This window comes from Barbus barbus (genome assembly GCF_936440315.1).
Source record: "Barbus barbus genome assembly, chromosome: 27".
NCBI classification, from domain to species: domain Eukaryota; kingdom Metazoa; phylum Chordata; class Actinopteri; order Cypriniformes; family Cyprinidae; genus Barbus; species Barbus barbus.
The window spans coordinates 22,134,368-22,162,009 of record NC_136755.1 but is presented as its reverse complement, the minus strand read 5'-3'; the positions used below and the strand labels follow the sequence as shown (position 1 = coordinate 22,162,009).

Here is a 27,642-nt window from a genome sequence, read left to right as displayed (position 1 = left end):
ATGCTTTTTCCCAAAACATAAAGTATATTGTTTTATATACTTATAGTATATTGTTTCTCATTAATATTTAAATATTTGTACACACTTATTCACACACATAATCAACTAGGATTGATGAAGGGGATGGGGAGAGGAGAAGGCTAAGGATCAAATGATGCTGAATGGAGAACTCAAAAAATGCTGTTGCCTTTCCCAGCCACCCCAGTTCCAGAGCCCCAAACCAGTGGAGGTCGCTGATGAACTGGAGCTTGTTGGGTAACGGTTCCTGTGAGGGACATAGGAGATAACTCACCAATATGAGTGCCTGCAGTGCTGGGTTGTATCATTCTAGGGTTAGCCATGGAAAATCCCATTTTGGACACTGTCAAAGCTGAATGGCTTGTATTCTGGGTTGGAGATGCCATATGGGCGACAGGCACCCCAAAGGCTGTGTTTAGGGGGGGCAGGCCACTGGAACAGGGTGACATGGAGTTAAAACCAAAATAATTTGGGTTTGAAGGCTGTGCAGTTGAACCACTTGCATTGGACACGTTGCCGCCCAATGACCAGGACATGCCCGCGGCTGGCAAAAATCCTGGGAAGGATGACAGTTGAAAGTGCAAACAAAAAGGGATGGTGGGTGATGGGGAGGAAGGGAGAAGGGAAGTGGATAGCATATAGAAGCAGGGATAAAGAAGGTTGAGATAGGATCTATATCAACTACGTACAGGCTATGTTCCACATGACTATATGAACTCTAGGCTTGAAAAACACTGCGTCACAAACACTCAAAAATAAACAGATACTATACAGTGCTCTCTCTCTCTCTTTTTCAGTTGCTCTTATTGTCAATGTCTCTCTTTCTCTCTCAGCCCTCCTTACCCGGGGCGTTTTGGGTGGGGATGGCGTTGAGAGGGGGCTGTTTAGATTTGGGCTTGACAGACATAAGAGAGTCCAAGTCCACCAATGAAGCACCTTCTCCAAGGAACGATGCCGGCTTTTTGGTATCAACACCAGGTTTTGTAGCAGTGTCACCTATCAATAGAAAAAAAAAAACTGTTGGGTAAAAATCTGCATGGACTTTTTAAATTTAAACAAGGGAAAAGTACTTAAATGAGCCTTGCTTCTTGCAAAAAAAAAAAAAAAAATTTAATATTATACACTACCTTGTTAAGTTTGGAGTCCGTAAGATTTTTTTTCTAATAAGACAAGGATATTTTTATTCAGCAAGGATGCAATAAGTTAATTAAAAGTGACAGTAAAGACATTTCTAATGCTACAAAAGATTTTTATTTAAAATAACTGCTGTTCTTTTAAACTTTCTATTCATCAAATAATAGAAAATAAAATGGTTTCCACAAAAATATTAGGCAGCACAGCTGTTTTCAACATTTATAATAATAAAAAACATGGTTACTGAGCACTAAATCAGCTTATTAGAATGATTTCTGAAGGATCATGTGACATTGAAGGCTGGAGTAATAATTCAAATAATTAATTACAATTAATTACAAGATAAAATTTATCTTAAATTTTAATAATATTTCATAATATTATGTTGATCACTGTATTTTTGATGTATGCAGCCTTGGTGAGTAAAAGAGATTTCTTTCAAAAACATTAAAATCATTTCCGACCTCAAACTTTTGCAAGGTAGTGTTAACTTTATTTATTTGTATAAAAATTATTGAAAAGAAATGAAGAAATAAAACAAAAACAAAAGAATTAAAACTGATAAAAGATAAAATATTAAAAGTAGAAAATACTAAAGAACAAAATTAGATCAAAAGTTAAGCACAACAACAACAGTTTGTTCAGGGCAGTCGTGGCCTAATGGTTAGAGAGTTGGACTTGTAACCCGAAGGTTGTGGGTTTGAGTCTCAGGTCCAGCAGGGATTGTAGGTGGGGGGAGTGAATAACCAACACTCTCTCCACCCTCAATACCACGACTGAGGTGAGACCCTTGAGCAAGGCACCAAACCCCCATCTGCTCCCCGGGCGCCGCAGCATTGGCTGCCCACTGCTCCGGGTGTATGTTCACTACTGTGTGTACACTTGGATGGGTTAATGCAGAGCACAAATTCCAAGTATGGGTCACCATACTTGGCCACACACCACTTCCTCTTCCCTTTCTCTATTTTTATTTAGTGATGAGAAATCTGAAATTGGATAGAACTCAAAGAGGAATTTTAAACATTGAAAGATGTCATGTTTCTAAGAGTCGTAAACAAATAGATTCAACGACATGAACATTGTAGACTTTGTAAAATCTTAGCAAGTAGATTAGATGGAAGCTTGAGATTTTGAGAAAGCCATTTCAGCCTTTTGTAAACTAATGAGCGTGTTAATACTAGTTCAAAATTGACCAGTACAGGAAAAATAAGATTTGAGACTGCAGAAACAAACAGAAAATGTTTGGAAAACCTTCAATAGTACCGTTCTCAGAGGAATCTCCCCAAGGATCTGATATGCCTCCATCACCGAAAGGGTCATCAGTTGTCACAGCATCAGCTGGAGCTGATGGGGCACCCCAGGGGTCATTTGCAGTAGGAGGTGAAGATGCTGGGAATACGTAATACAATGATTAGATAGCATGTGTGAAAATAATTGTTTTTGACATACAGAAATGCCATCTCAAAATACTGTTTCATTCATGCTGTAATCTACATTTAAACTATCGTTCAAAAGTTTGTGGTCAGTAATATTTTATAATGTTTTTGAAAGAAGTCTCATATGCTCACTAAGAATGCATTATTATTATTATTTTTAAAGTACTTTAATCAAACCAGTGCAAAAACTAATATTTTTAAATATTTCTACAATTCAAAAAAATCATCTATTTTAATGTATGTTAAAAAGTAATTTATTTCTGTGATTTATTTCAGTCTTCAGAGTCCCATGATCCTTCAGAAATCATTCTAGTATGCAGATTTGGTTCTCAAGAATTACATGATCAAATGTTGAAAACAGTTGTGCTGCTTAATATTTCTGTGGAAACCATGATCATTTTTTTAGGATTCTTTGATTAATAGAAAGTTCAATAGAACAGCATTAATTTGAAATAAGTATTTTGTAACAATTTTGCCCAAATTAATATTCTTGCTGAATAAAAATAAATCTGTAAAAAAAAAAAAAAATTAATGACCCAACTTTTGCACGACTGTTTAAGTTCACTAATTCTCAGTCAGGCAATAAAAAGCTCATTATTAGTGGACACCGAGGTGTGTTGTACCTTTCTGGATCTTCAGTCCAGTCACTTTCTTACCTGCTGTGCCCCAAGGGTCATTATCTACTTTTGAACCATCACCAAATGGATCAGACGTAGCTGATGATGCTTCTAATGGCGCCCCCCAGGGGTCAGAGGTTGCAGGTGCTGAATCCTGTACACTATCCGCAGGTGCCCCCCAAGGATCTGACGTTGCTGCGTCAGAGTCTTTCGCAGTTTCAGCTGGAGCCCCCCAAGGATCGTTTGTTGACGGGGCTTTATCCTCTGAAAATCCAGCAGAGTCACCCCATGGGTCACTAGCAGCAGGTGGAGAACTTTTCTCTGCATTTGTAGATCCTCCCCAAGGATCACTGGAAGCAGGTAGAGCATCGTTCTTGGCACTGGCAGATCCTCCCCATGGATCATTGGTAGCTTGACTGGATTCCGTCGCCTCATCAGACGGTGCCCCCCACGGGTCGTTGGTAGGGGCGGATTCGTTGGATGCATCAGATGGGGCTCCCCAGGGGTCCGAGCTGGACGGAGGCACTGCTGTTGCTGCTTTTTCCCAAAGATCTGGCTCTGTGTCACCCTCCTTTGCCTGAATCCACAAATTTCCATTATATAAGCTTGGAGAGTTTGATAATGGTCAGATAATATGATCTTAATATTACTCTAATGAAGTTTCTCGGAGTAATTGATCAGTCTGTCTCACCCGTCTCTCTGCCTCTTTCCTCTCGGCCTCTAGACGTTTCTGCTCCTCCTTCTTCTTGGCCATAGCGGCGGTCAGGTCAGCCACTGATGGGATGTTGTCCAGGGAGGGCAGCCCAGTATATGGCGGGATCTCTGGCTTTTCTTTTTCTGGTCCCGTAGCGGAGGATGCTGAGAATTGTTTTTCAAGATAAATTAAAAAAAGAACAAAAACAAACAAAAAAACCCACTACCATTCAAAAGTCTGCAGTGAGAAATTAAAAATACAGAAAATAAATTTCTTCGAACTATTAAAACATTTCTGATGTTAAACATGTCAATTTCAAATAAATACTGTTCTTTTGAACTTTCTATTCATAAACTTTTCTTTACACAAAAACATTTGCAGGATAGCTTTGCCATCTCAGGAATAAATTACATCTTAAAATATATTCAAGTAGAAACTACTATTTTAAATTGTAATAATATTTCACAATATTTCTGCTTGTATTGTATTTTAAATCTAATAAAAAGAGCATACAAGGCTTCTTTTGAAAAACATAAAAAAAACGGACTTTGAATGGTAGTGTATATGTTTAGAATTTGTATGTTAAAGAGTGTGAATGTGTGTAAAACATAAAGAGACCAAAACACTATATCAGATCTACAGGGTTTCCAGTTGTTTTTTGTTTTTAGAAAAATGAGCAAATCATGACAGAATTTTCATTTTTGGGTCCACTGCCTCTTTAATTATATTTAATATGTAAAATTTGTAAAATGGACACTGAAATTAATTTTAATATTATTTGTGAACTTTCACTGTGAGGATCTGAGGTCTCGTATGCAAGACTTCAGTGGCCTGTAGCACAAAGCCTGTTTCAGTTTTTACCAAGGTAACTTCACATTTAGTTTGAGCAAAATGAGTTTTCAGGCTCAAGAAGGTGGGTTGGTTTTTAGCGGGTTTCGTCACCATGGTAACTTACGCTACCCTGCTCCGGAGTAGGCTTTATTCTGGTTAAGAGATTGCAAACCCAAACTGGACCAATCAGCTGTGAGCAAAGTGACATATATCTGATTCAATGAAGCCACTCCCCTGTTTCTCTCGCTCCAAATTAAAGCAGTTTACAGTCAAAGAATTTTAGAGACAAAATTGCCTGACTTTTACAGCTACTTATTTATTATATTTATATTATATTAAATGTAAATGTTTATAATATATTCATATAATCATTATATAAAGTGGCAATCAATTTTAAGCTTTATATTTATGCATCAGGTATTTTAAAATGTACACGGTGTGTTTATGTTGATTTTATGTAATTAAAATGACATATGCACCATTCTTTATCCAATATTCCATATTCTCCATTTTATTCCACATAAATTTTCCTGTATATAATTACAGTTTTATGAAAAATACTGGTTACGCCAATTAACACAAACCAGTTACACCACCTGACCATGTTGCTTCTACAGCCCATTGTTTGTTGAAGAAATTGACACTGAAAATCAAGCATGACTGTCAATAAGCTCAGCTGAAGTGCTTTTTTTTCCAATGCTTCAAAAATAAAATCTGGCAACACGAAATTATCATCGTGATGAACAGTGAACTCGTGTCTCATTGTAATTAGAGTTAAGAAACAATATCTGAAAAGAAATCATCATAGTGATGAACAGTGAACTCGTCTCGTATTGTAATTTTAATTTTCGTATTGTAATTTAGTATTGTATTGTGGCATCTATTGGCGAAAAAGGGGCTATGTCATATCATATTAATTATAAAATATCAGAAATTGAATGAATTGCATTTTACAGATGTAATCTTCCATTAACATTTTTTTAATCACTGAATTTATGTTCAAATGTAGACATACATTTGTGTATATATATATATACACAGTGCCCTCCATAAATATTGGAACAGTAAAGAGATTGCTTTTAATCTTTTATATCTGCCTTATGTTCAACTGTTCCAATACTTATGCTCACATCAGATAGGGGGATGAAACTAAAAATGTGCTGAATTTCTTAGCTGGTAAAATATTTATGTGTTGAATCACCCAATAATAAAATGTGACATTCTGTAGTTTTGTCTCATATTATACTACTAAATATTGCAGAACACAGAAAGCATGTCAGGTAAAAAATAATTACTACGTTGTTTGTTTGTTAATGACAGCGATAAATATTGCTAACCTAAACAAACAACAACAAAATAATTACAGTATGAACACTTACATAATATGCTTTTATATTATAGTACATTATAGTATCTATAGTATTCGCTAGTTCATCCGCGTGAGGTACAGCGGTCACATGGTACAAACTCCCAGTTCACAAGTTGTAATTACGAGTTCTACGAGGATGTGAATGCTTTTTTTTTTTTAAATGCTTTTTTTAAGTTGGTATCTCGTAATTACAGTTATTACGATATGGCGTGCCATGAAAGCACCTTTAATCTTCAGCAGAAAAGTGAATTGCTGACTCTCGCGAGAAGTGAATCCGAAGGACGCTTTGCTGATGCTGTTTGCTGCACGTGTCACACTTTCAGGTGCATGTGCTCCAGAGTTTATCACAAACTCTAGTTCAAACTCTGAGTTGACAGAGAATGTTTATATAGAACCTGATCTAAACCAGATTGGCTTTATCAGGTTTTGTCAACTTAAAACTAACTCTGCAACTCTGAATTTGTTCATCTCGCTTCGTGCTACAGGCCACGGATGTGTAACAAGTTGTAAACAAAGCTCCATGCCTGTTTTCTGTATTGCTCTTGGTTTGTGAGTCTTACCATTGGGAGCCTTTGTCAGCTTGTCTTTTGTCTTCATAGCAAAATCTCTCTCCTCTTTTCGCTTTTCCTCATCCTCAATCAGCAGCAACACTATCTTAGTCTTTTCTCTTACATTCACCCCCTACAAAGTGCAAAACCATTAGTGACAATCTGCCATTATTAATGTAATGAGTGCAGAAGAACCTAGTATTTTGCAGTACCTGGTCCTTTCCATCCTTGTCTGTGAAGCGGTATTCTGTTAGGGCTTTGATAATGTGAATGTTCTCCACACTCTGTTGAGGGATGCGGTCAGAGCCCGTTTTCAACAGATATTCGAGAAGAGTTAAAGACTGTGTTAGAAGAAAAGAGAAAACATGATCTATCAGGTGTTTTGACAGTCCTTAATACATACTAGTTTGGGGTCAGTACTTTTTAATGTTTTTGAGAGACGTCTCTAATGATGAACAAGGCTGATCAAAAACAAAACCAAAGCAAAACCAGTAATACTGTGAAATATTACTACACTTTAAACACTAATATTAAGAAAAGGGTGTTACTAGGGTGTTTTGGCCCATGTAATTCTATGTGATGTGCCACTAGCAAACATGACGAAATATAAAGGGTAACTCAATCTCTCTTTTTCTCTCTCTCTCAATAATACAACAAAAGCTGTAAGTAAACAACAGAGGAAGAAACATGGCAGTGAAGCTGAATGGAAAATCCTGCCTGCACATAATCAACAGCCCTTCTGACATGAAAAAGCCAGCCACTGATCAGGTAACATGATCAGCTGCGTAACAGAGTCACAAAAACGATCACTTGCTATAAATATTTAATCAGTCTGAGCAGGCAAGCAAAGAATCTGGTTCCTTAAACCTGGAGAGTGTTCTCTTCAGCTCTCTCCTTCACTCACCTTGTACACATGCCTCCAATTCTTGTCATCATTGAGACGCTTCCAGAGCATGCTCAAAATCTCGTTACAGGCCACCACATTGTACGTTAGATCCGAGATGTCGGCCATCTGGGAGCTTGATGGCCCCCAGGGGTCATTAGAAGTCGCTTCTCGAACCTACACAACATATCCAACACATAAAGGTTCACTATCTCTATATACAGCGAGTATAAAATTCACTATATATACACTCTTCATTTCATTGGTAAGAGTTTCATAAACAAATAAATGAACATAATATTTATTTACAGTGGATTCCACAATTTAATATGCAAAGAAAACATGGTCATGTGACAACAATGTAGCATACAGCTGTAAGAAATGTTATGTTAATGTTACTAGTTTTAAAAGCATAATAGGCAGTATATGACTAAATAAGTCTAATGAATATATAATTGACAAAAGTAATGCAGTAGTGTCACCTTGAAACTTGAATGGGGTTGACTTAAGAGAGATGACAAAAGACTGAGAATAAACTGTGCAATAAAAAAGCAAGTGAAACTCACCTTGACCTCTGCCTCAGAGAAATTCTGAACAAGATTTTTCAGTTGTCGTCGCAGCATTGAGTGAGTCATGATGGCGGTTTTGTCCTAGACCTTTTTAAGAAAAACTTGTATATTGCACATTATATTGTACAACAAATATGATCTTAAAAATCTGCTTCTTTTATATCACAATTATTGTTTGCTAACTTTGATAATTAGGAAACAAAGCCTTTATAATATGACAACAGGCACCATTTTATTCTGTTATTAGTCCATTTATAATAGAAAGTATACATTAGAGCAGTCTTATATCAGGATAATTACACTATTATAGAATGTATTAATATTTTGAATTAGTTTTTAATTTTAATTTTAGTTAAATTTGAGTAATTTTGCTGTTTGTTTTGTCATTTGTATTATTGATTTTAATATAATACAATATTTTATTTCAGTTTTAGTTTTTAATTATTTTAGTCTATCAAAATGGCAACTAGATGACAAAATAAGCTTTTTTAAAATATTTTATTTAATCAAATATTTATTTATTTCAAGTATTTTTGTTTTGTTTAGTAGTTAACTATAATAACCCTGATCAGAGCTCATAATATAGACCATGCTATCACGAATAGGTTATTAACAAAACACACAAGTAAACAAAATGAAAAGGATATGCAATGTCATTTATTTATTTATTTTGCTCCACTTACCTGCTAAATAAAGGATGTAGGAATGGGTGTTGACTGAGTTTCTCAAATCGCTGACAGGCACTTCAGTCCATGAGCTTTTCCCTATGGTACCTTTATGGGCTATAAATCATAAATACGAGGACAAACTCTGTAATAAGCTACTGTTTTGAAGAAACAGTTCCCCCCAAAATTCTGACAACAAATATATGAATTTATATGCTACCCTCTGGTATTTAACAGCATATTTAATTTGTAATAGCTATAGAGTATTTCAACATCAACATCTTTTCAAACAACATTATCCTGACATCAAAATAATGATAAAACTATTTTCAGCAGCAAATCCAGCCTGCGCTATGAATATTTGCCAAATGCTCTGTGGTCCAAATGTTGATTGATTTATTTAACAGTTTGGCAGATAACGTTAGACATTTTACCAATGCTGCAGACACCAAACACCTCTCAGGTAATATGTACTTAAAAAGCATCATATGATGACAATCACTATAACAAACATGAAATTACAGCACTAGTGCGCTGTATATAAACTGAGATACTGTCGCATCATACTGATCGTGCCCTGACTGTAATCTGACACCTGCAAAAGCTGCTTTTGGTTTGGTGAATGAGGAGCCATCGCCTTAAATAAAAGCAGGGTAATAATGCATGATCATATACTGCATCTTAGCTAAGGGTTTACACAGAGCATCGCTTCTTGCGTCAGCTCGAGGACTAAATTTCTGATCGATGGATACAAAAACATACATATATGTTTTTAAAATACTAACCTTTAGGGAGAATAAACGGGAGAGAAGATGAGAGGCTTTTCCAGAGCCTAGCGGAAATTTCCGCTTCCGTTTACGGCTACCTGTCAAAAACCGAACGGAAGCCAAGCCTCTCATTAAATATTCATGAGATGGGAGTGGCGGTGTGCAATGCATGTAACGCACTGATCCGCTGGTTAGTGAATATTTATGAGCAGGCGTGGCTTTGTGGTTTACGTTGAAACCCTGCCGGATTTTTTTTTGCATTAAAGCCCCTAGACAATAAATAAGAGTCAATAAACGAATAATATATACATTATGAATGTAAAGGGTTCGTCAAATCTGCTACTTGGTCTATTGAAATTCCAAGGGGACACAAACAGCCGGTGACAAATCCGCTAATCCCAACATCATGGTTGCTAACGCGCCGAGCCTGGTTTCCATAGCAATGAGTCGATCCATACATCCTCAGATCTGATGACGCGTGATGCGTGATTCTCAAGCTCGTGTCTGGGGCGTCGCTGATGTCACTGACGCTCCAGTGCCTGTAGAAGCGGCTGGCCCGCAATAACAAATTGGATGAAGACAGAACTATTACTCACATCCACTGAAATCAGTTCAAGATGGCGTCCGAGGTGGAATACGAGTCGATTCTGTGCGTGAAACCAGATGTCAATGTTTACCGCATCCCGCCGCGTGCGTCTAATCGCGGATACAGGTGAATTATAGGATGCGCGGGCCTGAGCCCTTGGCTGGTGTCTGCTTTGTAAACAATCTTGCAATACCATTTTGCCGTGGCTGCACCACGCAGCTATTACGAGCGACATTTGATAAAAAATAATGCGTGTTTCGCACTTTATTGATGTTATGCCGCACAGACAGTGTTTTATCATTGGTTTATCACGATAGAAAGAAAAACATCTTATGTCAGATGCTTGGTGGGTTTGACTGCGAGCTCACGACTCAACCTTAATAGGAAGTGTTATAGAATAAGCGAATACAAATTTAATTATACTTAGGAATTATTTCATGCCATTTTCATGCAGTTGAAGTGGCATCTCTCATTTCATTTGTAATATTATTCTGGTTATTTGTAATGTTATTGGGTTATTGTGTTGGTGTGAGATAGGGTCGTGTATGTGGTCCAGTTTATATGGAGTATAATTAGTCCTAAAAGCTCATGCCCACAGAGAATGTTATATTTCACTGGCACACATTTTAGAGGAGAAATCCCACTTGTATTCCTTCATGTGGAGCTTGAAGGCTTGTAACAGTTCTGAAAATTGTAATAATACTGCTGGATTTTCCATAAACTGTCAAAAAGTGTTAAATGTCTTCTGTTCCCACTCTCTTCTGGTTATTTTCACCAGTCATTTTCTGGTCAGTGTCTGTCTTCAGGTGAAAATGACCAGAAGACAGTGGGAATAGAAAACATTTAGTCCCTTTTCAGTTTTGATATTTTAATTCAAACTAAAAGGTCAGAATAATAATAAAAAATAAACCTTGCATGAATAATTTACAATAAGATCAATAGCATGCATTGGGAAAACAGGTAGGATGAATATTCAAATTCAAATTAGTTTTGTGACAATCGTTTTTTCCCCTCTACTCATTGCTGTGATGTATCCGAGTGTTTGACTACACCAGAAAATAATTTCTTATTTTTGTTGTTAAGCTAATCCAAAAGATATTTCCACAAAAGAAAAAAAAACGACAACTATAGTTGTAAAAACCATTTAATTTGATGGACCTGAAATGACATTTGTGCTGTGATAATGGCAGGGCGGCTGACTGGAAGCTAGACACTCCTGACTGGACAGGCCGTATGCGCATTACAGCAAAGGGGAAGGTGGCTTATATCAAATTGGAGGACAAAATCTCAGGTTAGGAAAAAAAAAATGACCTGAATGTTTGATTGGTGTTACTCTCAGAAACATTTGTGCAGCAAAAGAAGCTCCTAGTTGTCCTTTTTTCTATGATTACCTCAGGTGAGCTGTTTGCTCAGGCGCCAGTAAAGGAATACCCTGACATTGCAGTGGAGACAGTCAGTGATTCCAGTCGCTATTTTGTTCTCCGAATACAGGATGATAATGGTTAGTGTATTATCTTTAAACTGACCTTAATTAACATAACCTGCCGTAATAGAATGTCTTGCAAATAAGTTATACTTCACTTCTGTGTTACAGTTTAGTCATGCATTATCCTTGCTTGCCTGTATTTTAGGTCGGAGTGCATTCATTGGCGTTGGGTTTGGAGACAGAGGTGATTCTTTTGACTTTAATGTCGCCCTGCAGGATCATTTCAAGTAAGTTTCCATCAAAATTCATGTGAATGTTTATGACTTGAAATGCTTTTTTGTAGTGACATCTTGGATGTCAATTGATGTTTTTAGTTGATATCTTTGGGGTATAATAAGCAATGTCAGTATGAACACTCTTTAAAAAAGGTTCCCAAATTTTTTTTGGCAATGATGCCATAGAGCAGAACCATTTTTCATTCCCCAAAGAACCTTTCAGTGAACAGTTCTTGAAAGTGTGAAATGTGAAGAACAATTGAAAAAATGGAACAATGGAAAAAACATTTTTCCACTATAAAGAACCTTTTGTGGAATGGAACGTTTCCATGAATGTTAAGGGTTCTTCATGGAACCATCAATGCCAATAAAGAACCTTTAGTTTTGTGTACACTGTACAGTTTGTATTTTTAGTTATTTTATTTCATTAATCTTTGCTTCTATTTTTTCTGTAAGGTGGGTGAAACAGGAGAATGAAATCAAAAGTTCTCAGGGTGCAGACTCAGGACCCAAACTGGATCTAGGCTTCAAAGAGGGACAGACCATCACACTGAATATCGGGGTAAAACTAAACTAAAATGCAAAACACCTGAAAACTTTTGGAATTTGATTTTTTTTTTTAAAAGAGAGATTATGTCCTTATAGTCTTGCATCACTACATTTACATAAAAATATACAGTAATTTGTCATGCCCTCATATCATAAATAAACATGAGTTTGTGTTAAATTAGAGAAATGTTTCTTTGTATTTAGCAAGGTAAGAAGAGGGATAAGCCCCGCCCTCAGAGCTCAGGAGGCTTGGGGCTCCTCCCTCCACCTCCAGGAGGAAAGATAGCCCCTCCTCCTCCGTCCAATCACAACACAGTACAGCCATCAGGAGGAGAACAAACCGGTATCATTTGACATCATTACTGCTTAAATATAAACTAAAGCATCCTCTTTTCTTTGATGCCATGGATTACACATTATATATATATATATATATATATATATATATATATATATATATTTTTAAATGTAGATGAGTTTGTTTCTTCATCGAAACAGATTTGGAAAAATTCTGCATTATATCACTTGCTCACCAATGGTTCCTCTGCAGTGAATGGGTGCTGTCAGAATAAGAGTCCAAACAGCTGATAAAAACATCACAATAATCCACAAGTAATCACACAACTCCAGTCCATCTATTAACATCTTGTGAGGTGAACAGCAGTGTGTTTATAAGAAAAAAATATTAATAATTAAAAAGTTTTTAACTTCTGACTAAAATATGACTCCTCTATCCATAATGTTGCTTTCTCCAGTAATAAAGCAATCTTGTCTGAATTAGGAGAGATATTTGCACAGACCCTTCTACAAAAAAGTTCTTAATAAATATGTTAGTGGGTTTTGATGTGAGAGGACAACAGGGGATGGACTTTTTCATTGCTAAATTCTGTTCCAATAAAGTAAGGAGATCATCTGTATATCTTGGAATGCCTGAGGGTGACACATTCAACCAATTTAAATTTTTGGTTGAACTATTCCTTTAATATGTCAGCCTGCTCTAAATGCACAGACACATAAAGACAGACACAACTACATTTTACACACATCATTGTTCATACAAACAGAATTTTAATTACATACTACTTTTGTTTTTCTATACTTTTTTTGACCTCACTTCCTTCCTCTACTTTTAGGCTGTTTATTAGAACTGGACAGCAGTAACTCTAATACAGTGGTTCAGTCAAACCCCAGCTCTGACCTGTGGGGTGACTTCTCTAGCTCTGCAAGGTAACATGATTAGTGACCTTGATTCTTGACCATTGAATAAGTTCCTGTATTCAGATATTACTAGTACATCTCAAAAATCATGAAAAAGTTCTTATTTCAAAAAGTGAAACTTTCATATATTTTAGATTCATTACATGTAAAGTAAAACATTTCAAAAGTTTTTTTTTGTTTTAATTTTGATGATTAGAGCTTACAGCTCATGAAAGTCAAAAATCAGTATCTCAAAATATTAGAATATTTACATTTGAGTTTCAATTAATGACCATCACTACAGTATAAATTCCGGGTATCTCTTGTTCTTTGAAACCACAATAATGGGGAAGACTGCTGACTTGGCAATGATCCAGAAGATGAACATTGACGCCTTCCACAAAGAGGGTAAGTCACAGAGGGTCATTACTGAAAGGAGTGGCTGTTTACAGAGTGCTGTGTCAAAGCATATTAAATGCAAAGTTGACTGGAAGGAAGAATTTCGGTAGGAAAAGGTGCACAAGCAACAGGGATGACCGCAAGCTTGAGAATACTGTCAAGCAAAGCTGATTCAAACACTTGGGAGAGCTTCACAAGGAGTGGACTGAAGTTGGAGTCAGTGCATCAAGAGTCACCACACTCAGATGTCTTCGAAAGAGACGAAAAGGGCTACCAAGCCACTTCTGAACCAGAGACAATGTCAGAAGAGACTTACCTGGGCTGTGGAGAAAAAGAATTGGACTGTTGCTCAGTGGTCCAAAGTCCTCTTTTCAGATGAAAGTAAATGTTGCATTTCATTTGGAAATCAAGGTCCCAGAGTCTGGAGGAAGAGTGGAGAGGCACAGAATCCATGTTGCTTGAAGTCCAGTGTGAAGTTTCCACAGTCAGTGATGATTTGGGCTGCCATGTCATCTGCTGGTGTTGGTCCACTGTGTTTTCTGAAGTCCACAGTCAATGCAGCCATCTACCAGGAAATTTTAGAGCACTTCATGCTTCCTTCTGCTGACAAGCTTTATGGAGATGCTGATTTCATTTTCCAGCAGGACTTGGCACCTGCCCACACTGCCAAAGGTACCAAAAGCTGGTTCAATGACCATGGTGTTACGGTGCTTGATTGGCCAGCAAACTCGACTGACCTGCACCCCATAGAGGATGAGAGACACCAGACCCAACAATGCAGATGACCTGAAGGCCACTATCAAAGCAACCTGGGCTTCCATTACACCTGAGCAGTGCCACAGGCTGATTGCCTCCATGCCACGCCGCATTGATGCAGTAATTCATGCAAAACGAGGCCCAACCAGGTATTGAGTGCATAGAAATGAACATACTTTTCAGAAGCCTGACATTTCTGTTTAAAATATCCTTTTTTTTTTATTGATCTTATGTAATATTCTAATTTTCTGAGACACTTAATTTTGGGTTTTCATTATCTGTAAGCCATAATCATCAAAATTTAAACAAATAAAGGCTTGAAGTATTTCACTCTATGTAAAATTAATCTATATAATATATGGGTTTCACTTGAAAATGAGTGACAAAAATATTGACCTTTTTCACAATATTCCAATTTTTTGAGATGTACCTGTACTACTGGTCATAAAATATTTTCATTAAACTGGTCTTAGACCACTACCTGTATATGTAAATGTTCTTCTTTCTTTCTTTCTTTCTTTCTTTCTTTCTTTCTTTCTTTCTTTCTTTCTTTCTTTCAGCTCTGTTCCACCTCCAGCACCACGCCAAGACCCCTCCTCTGGGAACTGGGTCCAGTTCTGAAAAATATTTATTCTCCTTCATTCCATTATTGTTCCCATTCCTCCATCAAAACTACTGCAATTAAAAGATACTGCACAATTGCATGGAAAATTAGAGGCAAGCTGTATGTCATGCTGCTAATTTTAGCAGAGCACAGAGGCGATAAATAGGTTATTAAGAATTCTTTTAGAATCAACCAAATTAAATTATAAGATTGTATAAAAGAGAGGAACATCCCTATGGGTGTTAAAACTTTATGGTAATGTTTTGAAGATTGTTTCTGTATCTTTACATTTGTCCACAAGGTGTTGGATGTGTCTATTTTGTTGTCATGACCTGTATATGTTTGTCTTAGGTTTTGGAGGAGTGAATATATGTGTTTGAGTGTTTAAAAAAAGGCAGAGATTTTGTTTGAAAGTGTCGAATTTAAGTGAGGCCTGGATATGTTAAGAGCTTAACATCTTGTATATCATAAGAATATTTAAAACCTGTACAGTATAAATATTCAAAAATACTGACTGAAGGCCACAATGTAGAGAAATTATGTCCCTCAAATAATGGGATTATGTCTAGATATTCATTACATATCCATATTGTCATTACTTGACTAACAGAGTCATTTACGTGTTAAACAAAAATAAAATATACAAAAGAACTACAACACACATTGCTTCAAATGTGATTATTTTAAATAATATAAAATCTGTGGAATATGATTCTCAAAAATATTAGCATTTGCCCTTGCAGTCTATATATAAAAAAATTAAGTCCTACAATGCTTTCTACGTAACTTAGCTTATGGAAACAAATGCAATCACATTGCTGTTGTAGAGAACCAAGGTCTGCATTAGGATTGATTTGCTATATCAAATGTATGATTTCTCTTTTTGTCTATTACTGGATATCAAGCCCCTTGACCCCAAAGTACAAAAGGTTATTTTTCTGCTGTGTTATGCTTACAAAATGTAAAAAGTTATTAGTATATTAATAGTGTTCTGCCAAAATACCACACTTACTACAGTACCACCCTGTCATGAAATAAATCTCATGGGCTTAATGTAGTAACAATAACTGAATACTAATTTTATTGTTGACAGACTACATACCTTGACGTATACAATTCTCTTAGATGACTCCTCCAGCATTAACATTTGACTAATTCGCATGCGAGAGTTTTGGGAGGGATTTAGTCTCTCAAATTTATTCAATATTAAATAACATTATATGCATTATATGGCACAGGTAAATATTTCATATGTTGAAATGAAATGGTTTCATTAATGAAATGTGTTAAAATCTTCATATAATATAAAAAAAATTCATAACCGAGATTGCCTTTTTATTTACTTAGTGAATGCCACTGAATTTGTGAAAACTACTAGATCTGGAAAGTAAATATAATCACCACAAATACTCGTTAATCTGTCTCATGTCAGCTGATATTTGTGTTTATCGGTTTGTGCTGCAAAATCCAGTTTAAGATGGTAAATGCTGTGGACCATGGTAGCTGGTCTAAGATGCTCATTAGTCATGTGCAAGACCATCTTGGACCAGCAACAAATAAGTTCCCAGTTTAAGGTTGTTTTTGGAACATGGTGGCTGGTCCTAATGGCCAGGTTGAACCAGCTAGAAACCAGCTAAACACTGTCACTAGCTTAAAATGGATTTTCAGCAGATGACCTTAGGCCATGCAGCTGGGTCTCACATCTGTTTCTGTTCATTAGCCTATATCTAGTTAGATAACATCTTGCTGACTTTTATAAGCTGCTTTGATTGGTTGTGCAAGAACTACCATCACATCCTGTACTTCTTAGTTTGGCCACCAAACGTCTCTGTCACACTAGTGCTGAGTGTTTTCATAAAACCTGCACACCTGCTCCTTGTCTGTTGTGAGTAATCATCTGTTAATACCCTTTGTAGTTCTCTTAATCTGTGTGATCTAGCTAGTTTGTTCACAACATCATTCTGTTTGGCTTAGTTTTTCATTTTAACAAGTGGGTTATGGTTCACATAATTAATTGGATTGCTTTCGAGCTTTGAACTATGACATCTATTAATGGGTTTTGAGATTTTTAACCGTGCAATTGGATCCTGCTTCAGTTGTTGATTGTCATACAATTTATGAGTGCACCAAGACTGGAGACACTTATTAGTTACTAGGTATCTAATTTTTCTCAACTGCACTCTTAAAAATAAAGGTGCTTCACGATGCCATAGAAGAACTTTTTTGTCTAAATGTTTCCATAAAGAACCTTTTACATATGAAAAACTTTTCTGTTTCACAAAAGGTTCTTTGTGGCGAAAAAAGGTTCTTCAGATTATAAAAAGGTAAGAAAGAGATGGTTCTTTAAAGAACCTTTGACTGATTGGTTCTTCTACGGCATCGCTGTGAAGAACCTTTTAAGCACCTTTATTTTTAAGAGTGTGTTATATACACTTTCACCAGATTAAGATGGTTGTACTCAATTTCGTTTTGAAATAAGTGAGTATGGTTTATCATACATTGGTGTAATTAATAAAAAGAAAGAAATTAACTAAAAGCAATCAAAACATTATAATACACCAGTCTGTAATGAACAATGATTATTTATTTGGAGGATATTTTTGTGCAGTTGATTTTAATTCAGGGAAATAACATTTAATGTAACAAAACTGAGATGTGAATAATGACTAACAATTTGTCTGGTTTTCATACAAAACCATCAAATGGCTTTAGAACACTTGGAATACGTTGCATGATTACACATTTATTATATGGAAAAGAGTGGCCTATACATTATTCAAAATTCCTCATCACTTTGGAACTTCATGAGAATGAGCAACAATGATAGAATTTAATTAAGCTATCTCTTTTTATGTTTAATTACTGTATGTGAAGTCAGATTTTGGATCAAAGGGATTTTAAAATGGCCAGGGCTTCAGTGCAATGGTGCAGAACTAGAAACCAAACGATGAACAAAACAATGTTTCTCATCATGGTAGTGGCAGGTTAGGATACAGTGTGACGATTTGTTTTGAAATTTTGCGAGGAAATGTTCTTGGCTAATAAATGTTTGGCCTGTTCACTCGTCGATGCTAGTTTGAATCAGTCCTCATTCAGAAGTCTGAATGTGTGAGTGACGTGTGAACACGTGTTATTTGGCACCACCCCCCTGTTAACATGTCTTAGTGATAGATTGTGGACTTGATCTTTCACTCTCTCACACACACACACACACACACACAGACACACACACATTTGGTCTGCTTAAAAGGTGCTTTTATTAGAAAATTGGACACTCTCCCTGCCTGTAAATGATTTTGCTGATAGCCAATGCTGATCTCCCTTCCTCAGTGCCTGATCAAACATGTAGTGAGCTATCATCATCACTTGTTTTAGCAGGAATCAAAAGATCTTGGCTAAAATAGCATACTATTTTTCTATACAGTGTCTTTATATGTCAAAAATAGTGAAAGAAGTATGCTATTCTGAATTCATTGCTTTCGTCATTTGACATACTGCTTTTTGCACACTGTATAGTAAAGTAAGCGTATATTAATGCTGAGAATGTGTGAGTAATTTAAAAATGTTTATAATTAATATTTTCATGATTAAAGCTAAATGTATGACAAACCGATTGTCAGATCATTTCTAATAAGGCACTAAAATCATGGTAATCATGGTATAGTTTATTATTTGCGTCTATTTGATTTTATTTACATAATAATTTTCATAGTATATATATTTAAATTTCATATTTACCATACATCTATTAAATTTAAACAAGTATGAACATGGTTTAAATATGGCTCGCTGTAAAAACAGTGCAAGATTTAAATAATGTATGAGATATAAAATATTGAATTAGTACTATTACACCAATCTCATTATTGGTTCATTTATGTATGAAAAAATGATTCACCTTAAATTTAGTAGTTTGTTAAAATCCAATGAATGGAAATTTTGTTTGCAATTAAAATACATAGGCTAATCAGTCTTAAATATTTCCTCTAAAGTTAAAGTTGTCTCAGCCAATGGAATTTCATAGGATCTTCCACAATATGAGGTTTATTTTCTGAATATTTCCTTTAAGGAAGAAACTTTACGAACAAAAAGTTGGTATTTCTGGCATTCAAATTCATCAAACTTCATTTACTTACAAATTAATATATGCAAGATGACAGCATACTTTAACACTTGCATAATTACACATAAATGTGTGGTGACCCATACTCGGAATTTGTGCTCTGCATTTAACCCATCCAAGTGTACACACAGTAGTGAACATACACCTGGAGCAGTGGGCAGCCAATCCTGTGGCGCCCGGGGAGCAGTTGGGGGTTCGGTGCCTTGCTCAAGGGTCTCACCTCAGTCGTGGTATTGAGGGTGGGGGGAGTGAATAACCAACTCTCTCACCACCCTCAATACCACGACTGAGGTGAGACCCTTGAGCAAGGCACCGAACCCCCAACTGCTCCCCGGGCGCCACAGGATTGGCTGCCCACAATCCCTGCCGGACCTGAGACTCGAACCCACGACCTTCGGTTACAAGTCCGACTCTCTATCCATTAGGCCACGACTGCCAATTTAATGTAGTAAATCAAATGAAAGGTCATATAGACAGCGGCTGGAATACTTAGTAGGCCTGTCAAATGATCTTCGTGGATCTTCTCGCTTCATGTAATGAGCTATTTCAGCTGTTAATCTCTTAACAAGGTGCTTAAATTACTTCAGATTGAAAGGGCAAAATCTGACACTAGTGTTTTTTTATGTCTTAATTTAGCAGCCTAGACTGTAATTCAGTTTCTTGAGTAAATATTTGCCATTTTAAATGTTTTCCATTTTTTTTCCTTTTTTTTTTTTTTTTTTTTTGGAAAGTCAGGTCTTCATTTGTTTATGGTATATTATTTTTTCTTATTTGATATTCCAGACTTTATGCAAATTTATGCACAATTATTTTAATTCTATGTGTTTAGCAAATACGGTTGTCTTATTTACTCCATAATTTACAATGTTATGTTTTCATGGATCATTTGAGTCTGAACATAAGCCAAAGACCTATCTGTTATATGTAACTTCACACTTTGTGTGTGTGTGTGTGTGTGTGTGTTGATCAATGGCGGGACAGGTTTGAATGCAGAAGTGTGAGACACTTAAAAATCGGTGAACACGGTGTGTGTTTGCCCATGCGTGTGTATGTGATTTCAAGTGTGCATCTGACAGAGGTGAATTATGGCTGAGAGAGTTTTATTAATGGTCTGGGGGTTATTTTTAAATCTAGGACAGATAGTGTCTGAGTGTTTGTATGTGTCTGCATGTCTTCTGCTGAAACTTGAGAAATGTGCTCCTTCTTACTCTTATCCTCACAAGTGCTCCGTGTGAAGATGACATTTCATGAGCTGAGGTTGTTAAAAGCATAAATATGATTTTAAGACAGGAGTGAACATTCCAAACTTTATGACGTTAAGCAGATATAAAAACATGTATAAACAAATAGTTAGTTCAAAATGTTAGTGAAAATAGATGTTTAATGATTCATCTCTGTATATTAGACCAGAGCAAACTGTGAAAATTTTGAATCCTTTTTTTTTTTTTTTTTTTATCAGTTTGACATGAACATTTCTACAATTTCTATCACAAGTTTCCTGCATTTCCACCATGGACACCTAGGGGATCAAGATCCCCCAGATGGGAAATCCTGCTTTATTATGCATGTGGGAGGTCCACATAAAATATTAAATGTGGCCTTGTAATCTTTTATCAAAAACAACTTGCTCTCACAACAACATATTTTCTCTTATTTGTGCACCAGCACTAAGGCAGTAATCTATCCCATCCAACAACCTGTCACTCACATGAGATCGCAGCAATTAGCAAACAACCATCCAATCAATTCCAGATGAACAAAATTAAGTCCTGCCTTACTACTTTCTTTTTTTTCTTTCTTTTTTCAAGAGGTCCATTTGGAATTTAGAAAGTGGAGATGCAGCAATATTTATTTAGACTTATAAACAGATATTATTAAGATGCCTGCAGATCTTTAGCTGTCACATTCTTGGTACGGATTTCATGATATAGCGTTACACTGATCTTTGTAGGACGCACATTGTTTTCAGTGTAGTAATGTTGCTGTACTGTGGATACAGGCCCAAGTTTTCAGAAACATTTTTTGTACCCCTTTCAATTATACAACTCTTCTGAGGTATTCTGAAACCTTTATGGACAAATTTACTAACAGCTTGCACCAGCGCACGAACACCCTCTTTTGCCGTTAAAATACTATGTTCAGGATTTACTAAAGGCATGCAGTGGACAGTTATTTTTTGCAACTGACCTTATTACATTTGTAGGAGTTTCCCATTTAGGCGCAAAATTTATGAGATGAGAGTATTTAAGTGAATCCCCCAACACAATTTACTAAGGTTGGCGCTAGTCAAGTACTGGTATTTGTGTCATAACCATACGCTAATTTGCACTGCTCTTAGTAGACAGTAGATCTACTAAGACAAATGGCATTGTCAGTAGATCAACCGCAGAACCTTCCGATCCAATCTGCACTTTTATGGAATTGCACTCTCACGTTAATTTGCCCTGTTTGGTAAATCTTGCCCTTAGTGTTTACAGCTAAGATCTATAGTGGTCAGTTGGGAAAACAAGCTCAACTAACAATGTGTATAGGATACACAGCAGGCTTATGATTAAAACTACCATCAGAACTACTTCTAAAAGGTTATAACCATTGTTCCCACCATGGAGTGAATGACCAGATGACAACAAACTACTGATCTCGTTCCTGCCCTTCCTGTGATGCATCATCCACTGACATCCTTGTCTAATAGCCAGGCTCCTCCCAGATATCTTTCCACCTCATCTGGCCTGCCTCGAAGCCTGAACTGTGGGTGGAGCAGGGACCTAAGAAGACAAGCCGCAAGAGGAGTGAACGCCGCAAACTGCGGAGCCATCTGGTGGAAGATTTCAGGCTGATCTGACCCTGCCTCTTGTGATGCTGAACCTTCCCAATTGGTCCATTGTAGATAGTTTTTGTATGCAGTGTTGTCTGAAACAGTCTCAGACCATGGAAGGCTCCCCATGAGCATGGCATAGATTAGAATGCCTAATGTCCAGCTGTCTGTACTGGGATCCACGGACACCAACATTCTGGGAGTCTTTCCAGAGTCCCCTTTTTGCTTGTTCCCATTGTTGTCCACCCCCAAGTGGCCCGAATGGTTCTCTTCGTTCTTTCTTGTCATCTCAGTCTCAGGCGTACAGTAAGGGGAGCTGTACCACACGCATGGTACCCTGGTGCCTTTAGCCTTCACCATGCCAAAATCACCAAGTTTGACCCAACGACACTCACGGTCACATAGGAAGATGTTTTCCGGCTTGACATCACGATGGACAAAGCCAAGGGAATGGAGGTGAGAGAGGGCACCGCTAATCTGGGAAGCCACTCCCTGGGTACAGCTCTCTACCAGACCAACCTGCGATTAAGAAATAAGTTTAGGCCAGGGGTGTCCAGTCCAGCTCCTGGAGTGCCTGGAGTTTAGCTCCAACCTGCCCCAACACACTTGTTTGAAAGTTTCTAGTAATTCTAAAGACCTTATTTAGCTGGTTGGAGTGTGTATTAAGACCTAATCTTAACTCTGCAGGATTGTGGCCCTCCAGGAGCAGGGCTGGACAACCCTTATTTAAGCACTAATCAATTTACTGAGCTTGCATCAACCTGTCATTGCAAAACAACTATTGTACCTATTATTTACAATACAATTATCAGTTCTTTCATTGTTAATTTGAGCTAAACCAGTGATTCCCAATCTAAAGTGACTAGATGTGCCGCTTCCCGGGGACACGTTCAGCACAGGATTTCTAAATTGCCTAAAATAACCAGGTGTTGGTTTTTTGCGCTCCTCCAATTGATCGTTGTATGACATCAAAATACCGCGAGAGTGATTCAAAAGCATGGAGCCTTCTGCTCTGCTCTATAGCTTTAGCTGTACTTTGATGTCATACAACGATTGATCGGCACAGCGCAAATAAGCAACGCCTGGTTATTTTAGGCAATTTAGAAAACCTGTGCTGAACGTGTCCCGGGAAGTGGCACGTCTTGTCACCTTATCCAAACCCTGGTACCCAACAGTATGCATTTAGGATGTTTCCATAATCTAACACGGGTAGGCAAGTTCAGTCCTAGAGAGCCTATATCGGCGGTTTTCAACTCTGGCCCTTGAGGTCAACTTTTCCTGCAGAGTTTAGCTCCAACCTTAATCAAACACACCTGAACAAGCTAATCAAAGTCTTCAGGATCACTAGAAAGTTACAAGCAGGTAAAGCTGGCTGCACACTAGACAATTTTCAAATCTTAACCAATTTTAAAACCATGGGAGATCACAGACATGAAGACGATTTTTAGCCTTATAATCCTCTGAACATGCACTCTAGAGGATTTGACCAGACCACGAGACCGCACTCTTGAAGATTGTAGGTACGATTTCACTGTGACACATGATCTCACAGAGACTCGCGAGATCAAACATGACTAGAGAAGAAAAACAAATAGAGGACAACCGACGTTGTGTGCTGGCTCCTGGCGTGCGTTCTGTTTCACAGTGAAAAACAAAATTTACAAAAGAATATGGATGATGTTCTCTGCTTTCACGGCATGTTTGTGGCTGCCAGGATTTGATTTGAGCTCGGCGACGCTCTGTCTCGATCGGGAGCAGATTATTAACCGTAATGACACAACGCAATAGACAATTTTTTAGACAAAAATTTGCTTGCGACAAGCCGTGAATCGAGCCACACCCCCTGATCGTTCAGGGGTGCAAATCGGGCGTACAATCCTCTTGTGTGTTGCCAGCCTACGTTTGATCAAGTTTGGAGCTAAACTCTGCAGGAAAGTGGACCTTTAGGGCCAGAGTTGAGAATCCCTGGCCTATAGGCAGGTGAGTTTTATTTTTTATTTTTTTTTATTTAAGGTTGGAGCTAAATTGCAGGACAGCAGCTCTCTAGGACCGAACTTGCCTTCCTATGATCTAACACAACAATTTCAGATCTTGCAGTCTGTACTAATGATCTAATGAGTTGAATCTGGTGTATTTAAGGAGACATTCAAAATTTGCAATATTGGGAGTACAGGCTCAGAAACCACTGATTCAAACCTGGGGTGTGTAATCCTGCTCCTGGAGGGCCACTATCCTGCAGAGTTTAGCTTTGACCCCAATTAAACACACCTGAGCCAGCTAATCAAGGTCTTCAGTATTACTAGAAACATCCATGCAAGTGTTTTGGGGCAGACTAGAGCTGAACTCTGCATGACGTTAGTCCTCAAGGAGCAGTCATCATTAGGAAGCATGAAACTGATGCCAAACTTTTACCAACCTCAGGAACGATGACATCATAGAGGTCACCATAAAGGCAAGGTTGCTGGGCGAACACATAGTGAGTAGGAGTGGAGAATGCGATGCCTAAAGCTGAGGTAAGTGAAGGGTGGGTGCAGAAGGCCAAAGAAAGGTTATATTCCCTCAGAAATGACAGTAGAGATGTGTCGTCTCGCAGAAAGAATTTAAGGGCCATTGGGGTTCCTAGATTCCATGCAAAATTTGGAGGAATAATGGAGATATTGTCAAAGGGAAAGGAAGAAGGAAGCACTATGCAGTAATCTAGCACAATTCCCAGAAATGCGATACAGCATGAATAAGATCAGATGAGAGAAAGACAAAGCAACACAACATACCTCTCTTCTTGTGCACTGCTAATTTGACTTTTCCATATGAACCCTCTCCAAGAAGTTTAATAACTTGGAAGTGATCTAAAGGCTCCAGTGATTCCAGAGACTGAGCCGTTAAGTGACAGAGCTCATCCAGAAGTCTTGTGGCAGTCTGTAAGAAGCAAAACTAGAATGTCAGGTTTGCAGATGGACGTGCCAAACATTCAACAGCTAATCTAATTTGAGGGAGAATTTGCATGCCTCATTTTCCACTTTGTTTCAAACACACTAAATTAGAGGTTATTAGAGGCAAAAAGTCTTATCTGGCATAGATCCCATGCTTTTTGTTGATGTTTTCTACCTTTTTGGGGCATGTCAAACAAGGTTTCACTAGCTGTCAAATACCACAAAATACCATGTTGAAAGTAAACAGGATCTGGCTGGATCAAATATATACTGCTGGGATCTGTCACTGCATGCTATTATAAGGTTGCTACAGCAAAGGGGTGATTTGGGCTTCAGTTCTGAGTATTGGCTATTCTGTCAACACATCTTAACTGTCCCCAGACAGCTGTGCTATTCAGCTGAGCTTCATAGGATTAAGTGTTCTGTTCAGTAGTAGTATTGATAACTGATCAACATTTATTCATGTAGCATGATCAGATGTCACACACAATTTGTATTTGAACTGGATGTAGTTTTCAGTATTTTTTTTAGTCTGTGTATACTTTGGTGTCCCAAAAGCAGAAAGGTTAAACTCTTTATTAAAGCAGCAGTTCAGGATGATGGGGGACAGTGTTGCATAAGAGGGATAAGGTGCACCTGCTGGGCATCAGTTGTGTGAATGCAGACAGCTCACCAGAAGTTGTGTGTGGTTAACCCCTTGTCAAGAACAGCGATTTGGGCAGCACATTTAAATTCTTCGGGATTAGTTTTAAATATTGTAAATCGCTGAATTACATGTGTTCTAAAAACCCTTTCAGGTATGTGCTATATGTAAAAGGTAATAAATAATTAGTTCCAAATGTAGTCTGACCTTGTGTTTTGCACTTTATAGACTTTGTGTTGATTAACTTTATAAAAGCTTACTTTAAGCTCTTCTATAACTAAATATGACTATATATACACACACACATACCAAATATTTGTTTTATTTAATTTTTTGTAACTGCATCTGTTTCTCTTAATTGTGACCTTTTCTCATATAATTGTGATTTTATATTTTGCAATGACTTTATTATTATAATTTTTTTAATTCCTACACTCTTAAAAACAAAGGTGCTTCACGATGCCATAGAATAACCTTTTTTGTCTAAATGGTTCCATAAAGAACCTTTAACATCTGAAGAACCTTTCTGTTTCACAAAAGGTCCATTGTACCAAAAGAAGGTTCTTCAGATTATAAAAAAGGTAAAAAAGAACCTTTGACTAAATGGTTCTTTGTGGAACCAAAAATGGTTCTTCTATGGCATCGCTGTGAAGAACCTTTTAAGCACATTTATTTCTAAGTGAATGTCTTATTTTAAATTACATTACATGCTATATATAATTTTACAATTTGTGTATAATCCATATAGAAGAGACCTTTTGAAAGAAATGAAAAGACTTACTGTCATGTTTGCTGTTGTTGAAGGCTGAAAGTGAATTTAGAGGTGCAGTTCTCTATTGGTCAGTCTGTCCATAAGCTCTGGACACTCAGGTCAAACGAGCAACAGCAGGTCAACCAGTCATAAATCAGTTTACAGGTTGCAGATTATTTTGCTTCTGAGTACATATCCTGATTACTACTGAATCTGTCCTCTGCTTTATACAGTTCAGTAGTCTCTCTGTACTCACCCCCTCTCTCTCTCTCTCTGTCTATCCAAATTCTCCAGTATGCCCACTCACATGGTCTCATTGCCATTACCCCTCCTTTTGAATGTTAGGGTGTTCATTGCTTGACAGTATGTTCTGTAGGGTTTGTATAACAGGCAATTTGTCATTATACTGGCTATTAAACCCCCCAGCCTTTTCGGTTATTCTCTCTCACATTTTGTACCTTTTATCTTTATCAAACACATTTTGTGTCTCATTTGGGCTATTAATGTAATATATAAATTTAGTGTAATTAACCAAAACCCCCTCGTTTACAACAAACATAATATCAGATTTAGTTGCAGCTGATTTGATCAATCAGCATATCATTGAAATCAGTTGACAGCCTTTTATATTCATGCATCATGGATCTGACAAATTTATTATGATGCTGGCCAGCATGATTGATTTCTCTCTGAGTGAGCATGACAAATCCAACAGCTGTGAGAGAGAGATGGATGAAAAACGCTTATATCGCAGATCTCTCGTTCTGCAGGACGTGCCAAGTCCTGACTTTTCAGCTTTTTAAACTCTCTCACAAACAGTCATATGACACATCCTTTATCCATATCCTAATCCGTATTCTGCAGTTTGGTATTAGTCATCATGACAAAGATTTTGACATTCATGGCTGATTAAACTATTACTGGCGATTTTTGACTGTCTGGATCTAGTTTAGCTCAACTATCTGTGAAAATGCTCAGCCAGACGGGGCAGGAAAATGATTTACAAACCTACAAATAAGTCTCACAAGTTTATTTTAGGAACAAATATTCAAATCCA

General features: G+C 37.2%; 2 protein-coding genes and 1 pseudogene across 3 annotated transcripts; 1 reads left to right on the top strand and 2 right to left on the bottom strand.

The window, feature by feature from the left end:
- Positions 1-847: 847 nt before the first annotated feature.
- Positions 848-8,180, bottom strand: LOC306846922 (uncharacterized protein; the record flags this gene model as incomplete). The annotated part of the gene is made up of 8 exons (XM_079380626.1): positions 8,097-8,180; positions 7,552-7,707; positions 6,860-6,988; positions 6,660-6,780; positions 3,897-4,063; positions 3,245-3,782; positions 2,416-2,541; positions 848-1,014 (listed from the first exon to the last, which is right to left on the bottom strand). Exons 1-8 carry the CDS (start codon positions 8,163-8,165, stop codon positions 848-850), a joined length of 1,473 nt encoding a protein of 490 aa, XP_079236752.1. The 5' UTR covers positions 8,166-8,180.
- Positions 8,181-10,037: 1,857 nt separating this feature from the next.
- LOC306846921 (adaptin ear-binding coat-associated protein 1-like) lies at positions 10,038-16,647 on the top strand. Its single transcript, XM_079380625.1, has 8 exons — positions 10,038-10,243; positions 11,308-11,408; positions 11,514-11,618; positions 11,749-11,830; positions 12,275-12,380; positions 12,572-12,710; positions 13,501-13,594; positions 15,280-16,647. The coding sequence occupies exons 1-8, from the start codon at positions 10,149-10,151 to the stop codon at positions 15,338-15,340; spliced, it is 783 nt and encodes a 260-aa protein (XP_079236751.1). The 5' UTR covers positions 10,038-10,148; the 3' UTR covers positions 15,341-16,647.
- Positions 16,648-22,111: 5,464 nt separating this feature from the next.
- LOC306846765 (serine/threonine-protein kinase SBK1-like) lies at positions 22,112-26,687 on the bottom strand (annotated as a pseudogene). Its single transcript has 4 exons — positions 26,616-26,687; positions 25,033-25,177; positions 24,678-24,880; positions 22,112-22,780 (listed from the first exon to the last, which is right to left on the bottom strand). The product of its transcript is annotated as a serine/threonine-protein kinase SBK1-like (transcript).
- Between the last annotated feature and the right edge of the window lie 955 nt (positions 26,688-27,642).

Coding starts and splice junctions, on each gene's coding strand:
- LOC306846921 (XM_079380625.1), top strand. CDS start 10,149: ATGGCGTCCGAGGTGGAATACGAGTCGATTCTGTGCGTGAAACCAGAT. Junction 11,831..12,274: donor GCCCTGCAGGATCATTTCAA/GTAAGTTTCCAT, acceptor TTTTTCTGTAAG/GTGGGTGAAACAGGAGAATG. Junction 13,595..15,279: donor GACTTCTCTAGCTCTGCAAG/GTAACATGATTA, acceptor TCTTTCTTTCAG/CTCTGTTCCACCTCCAGCAC.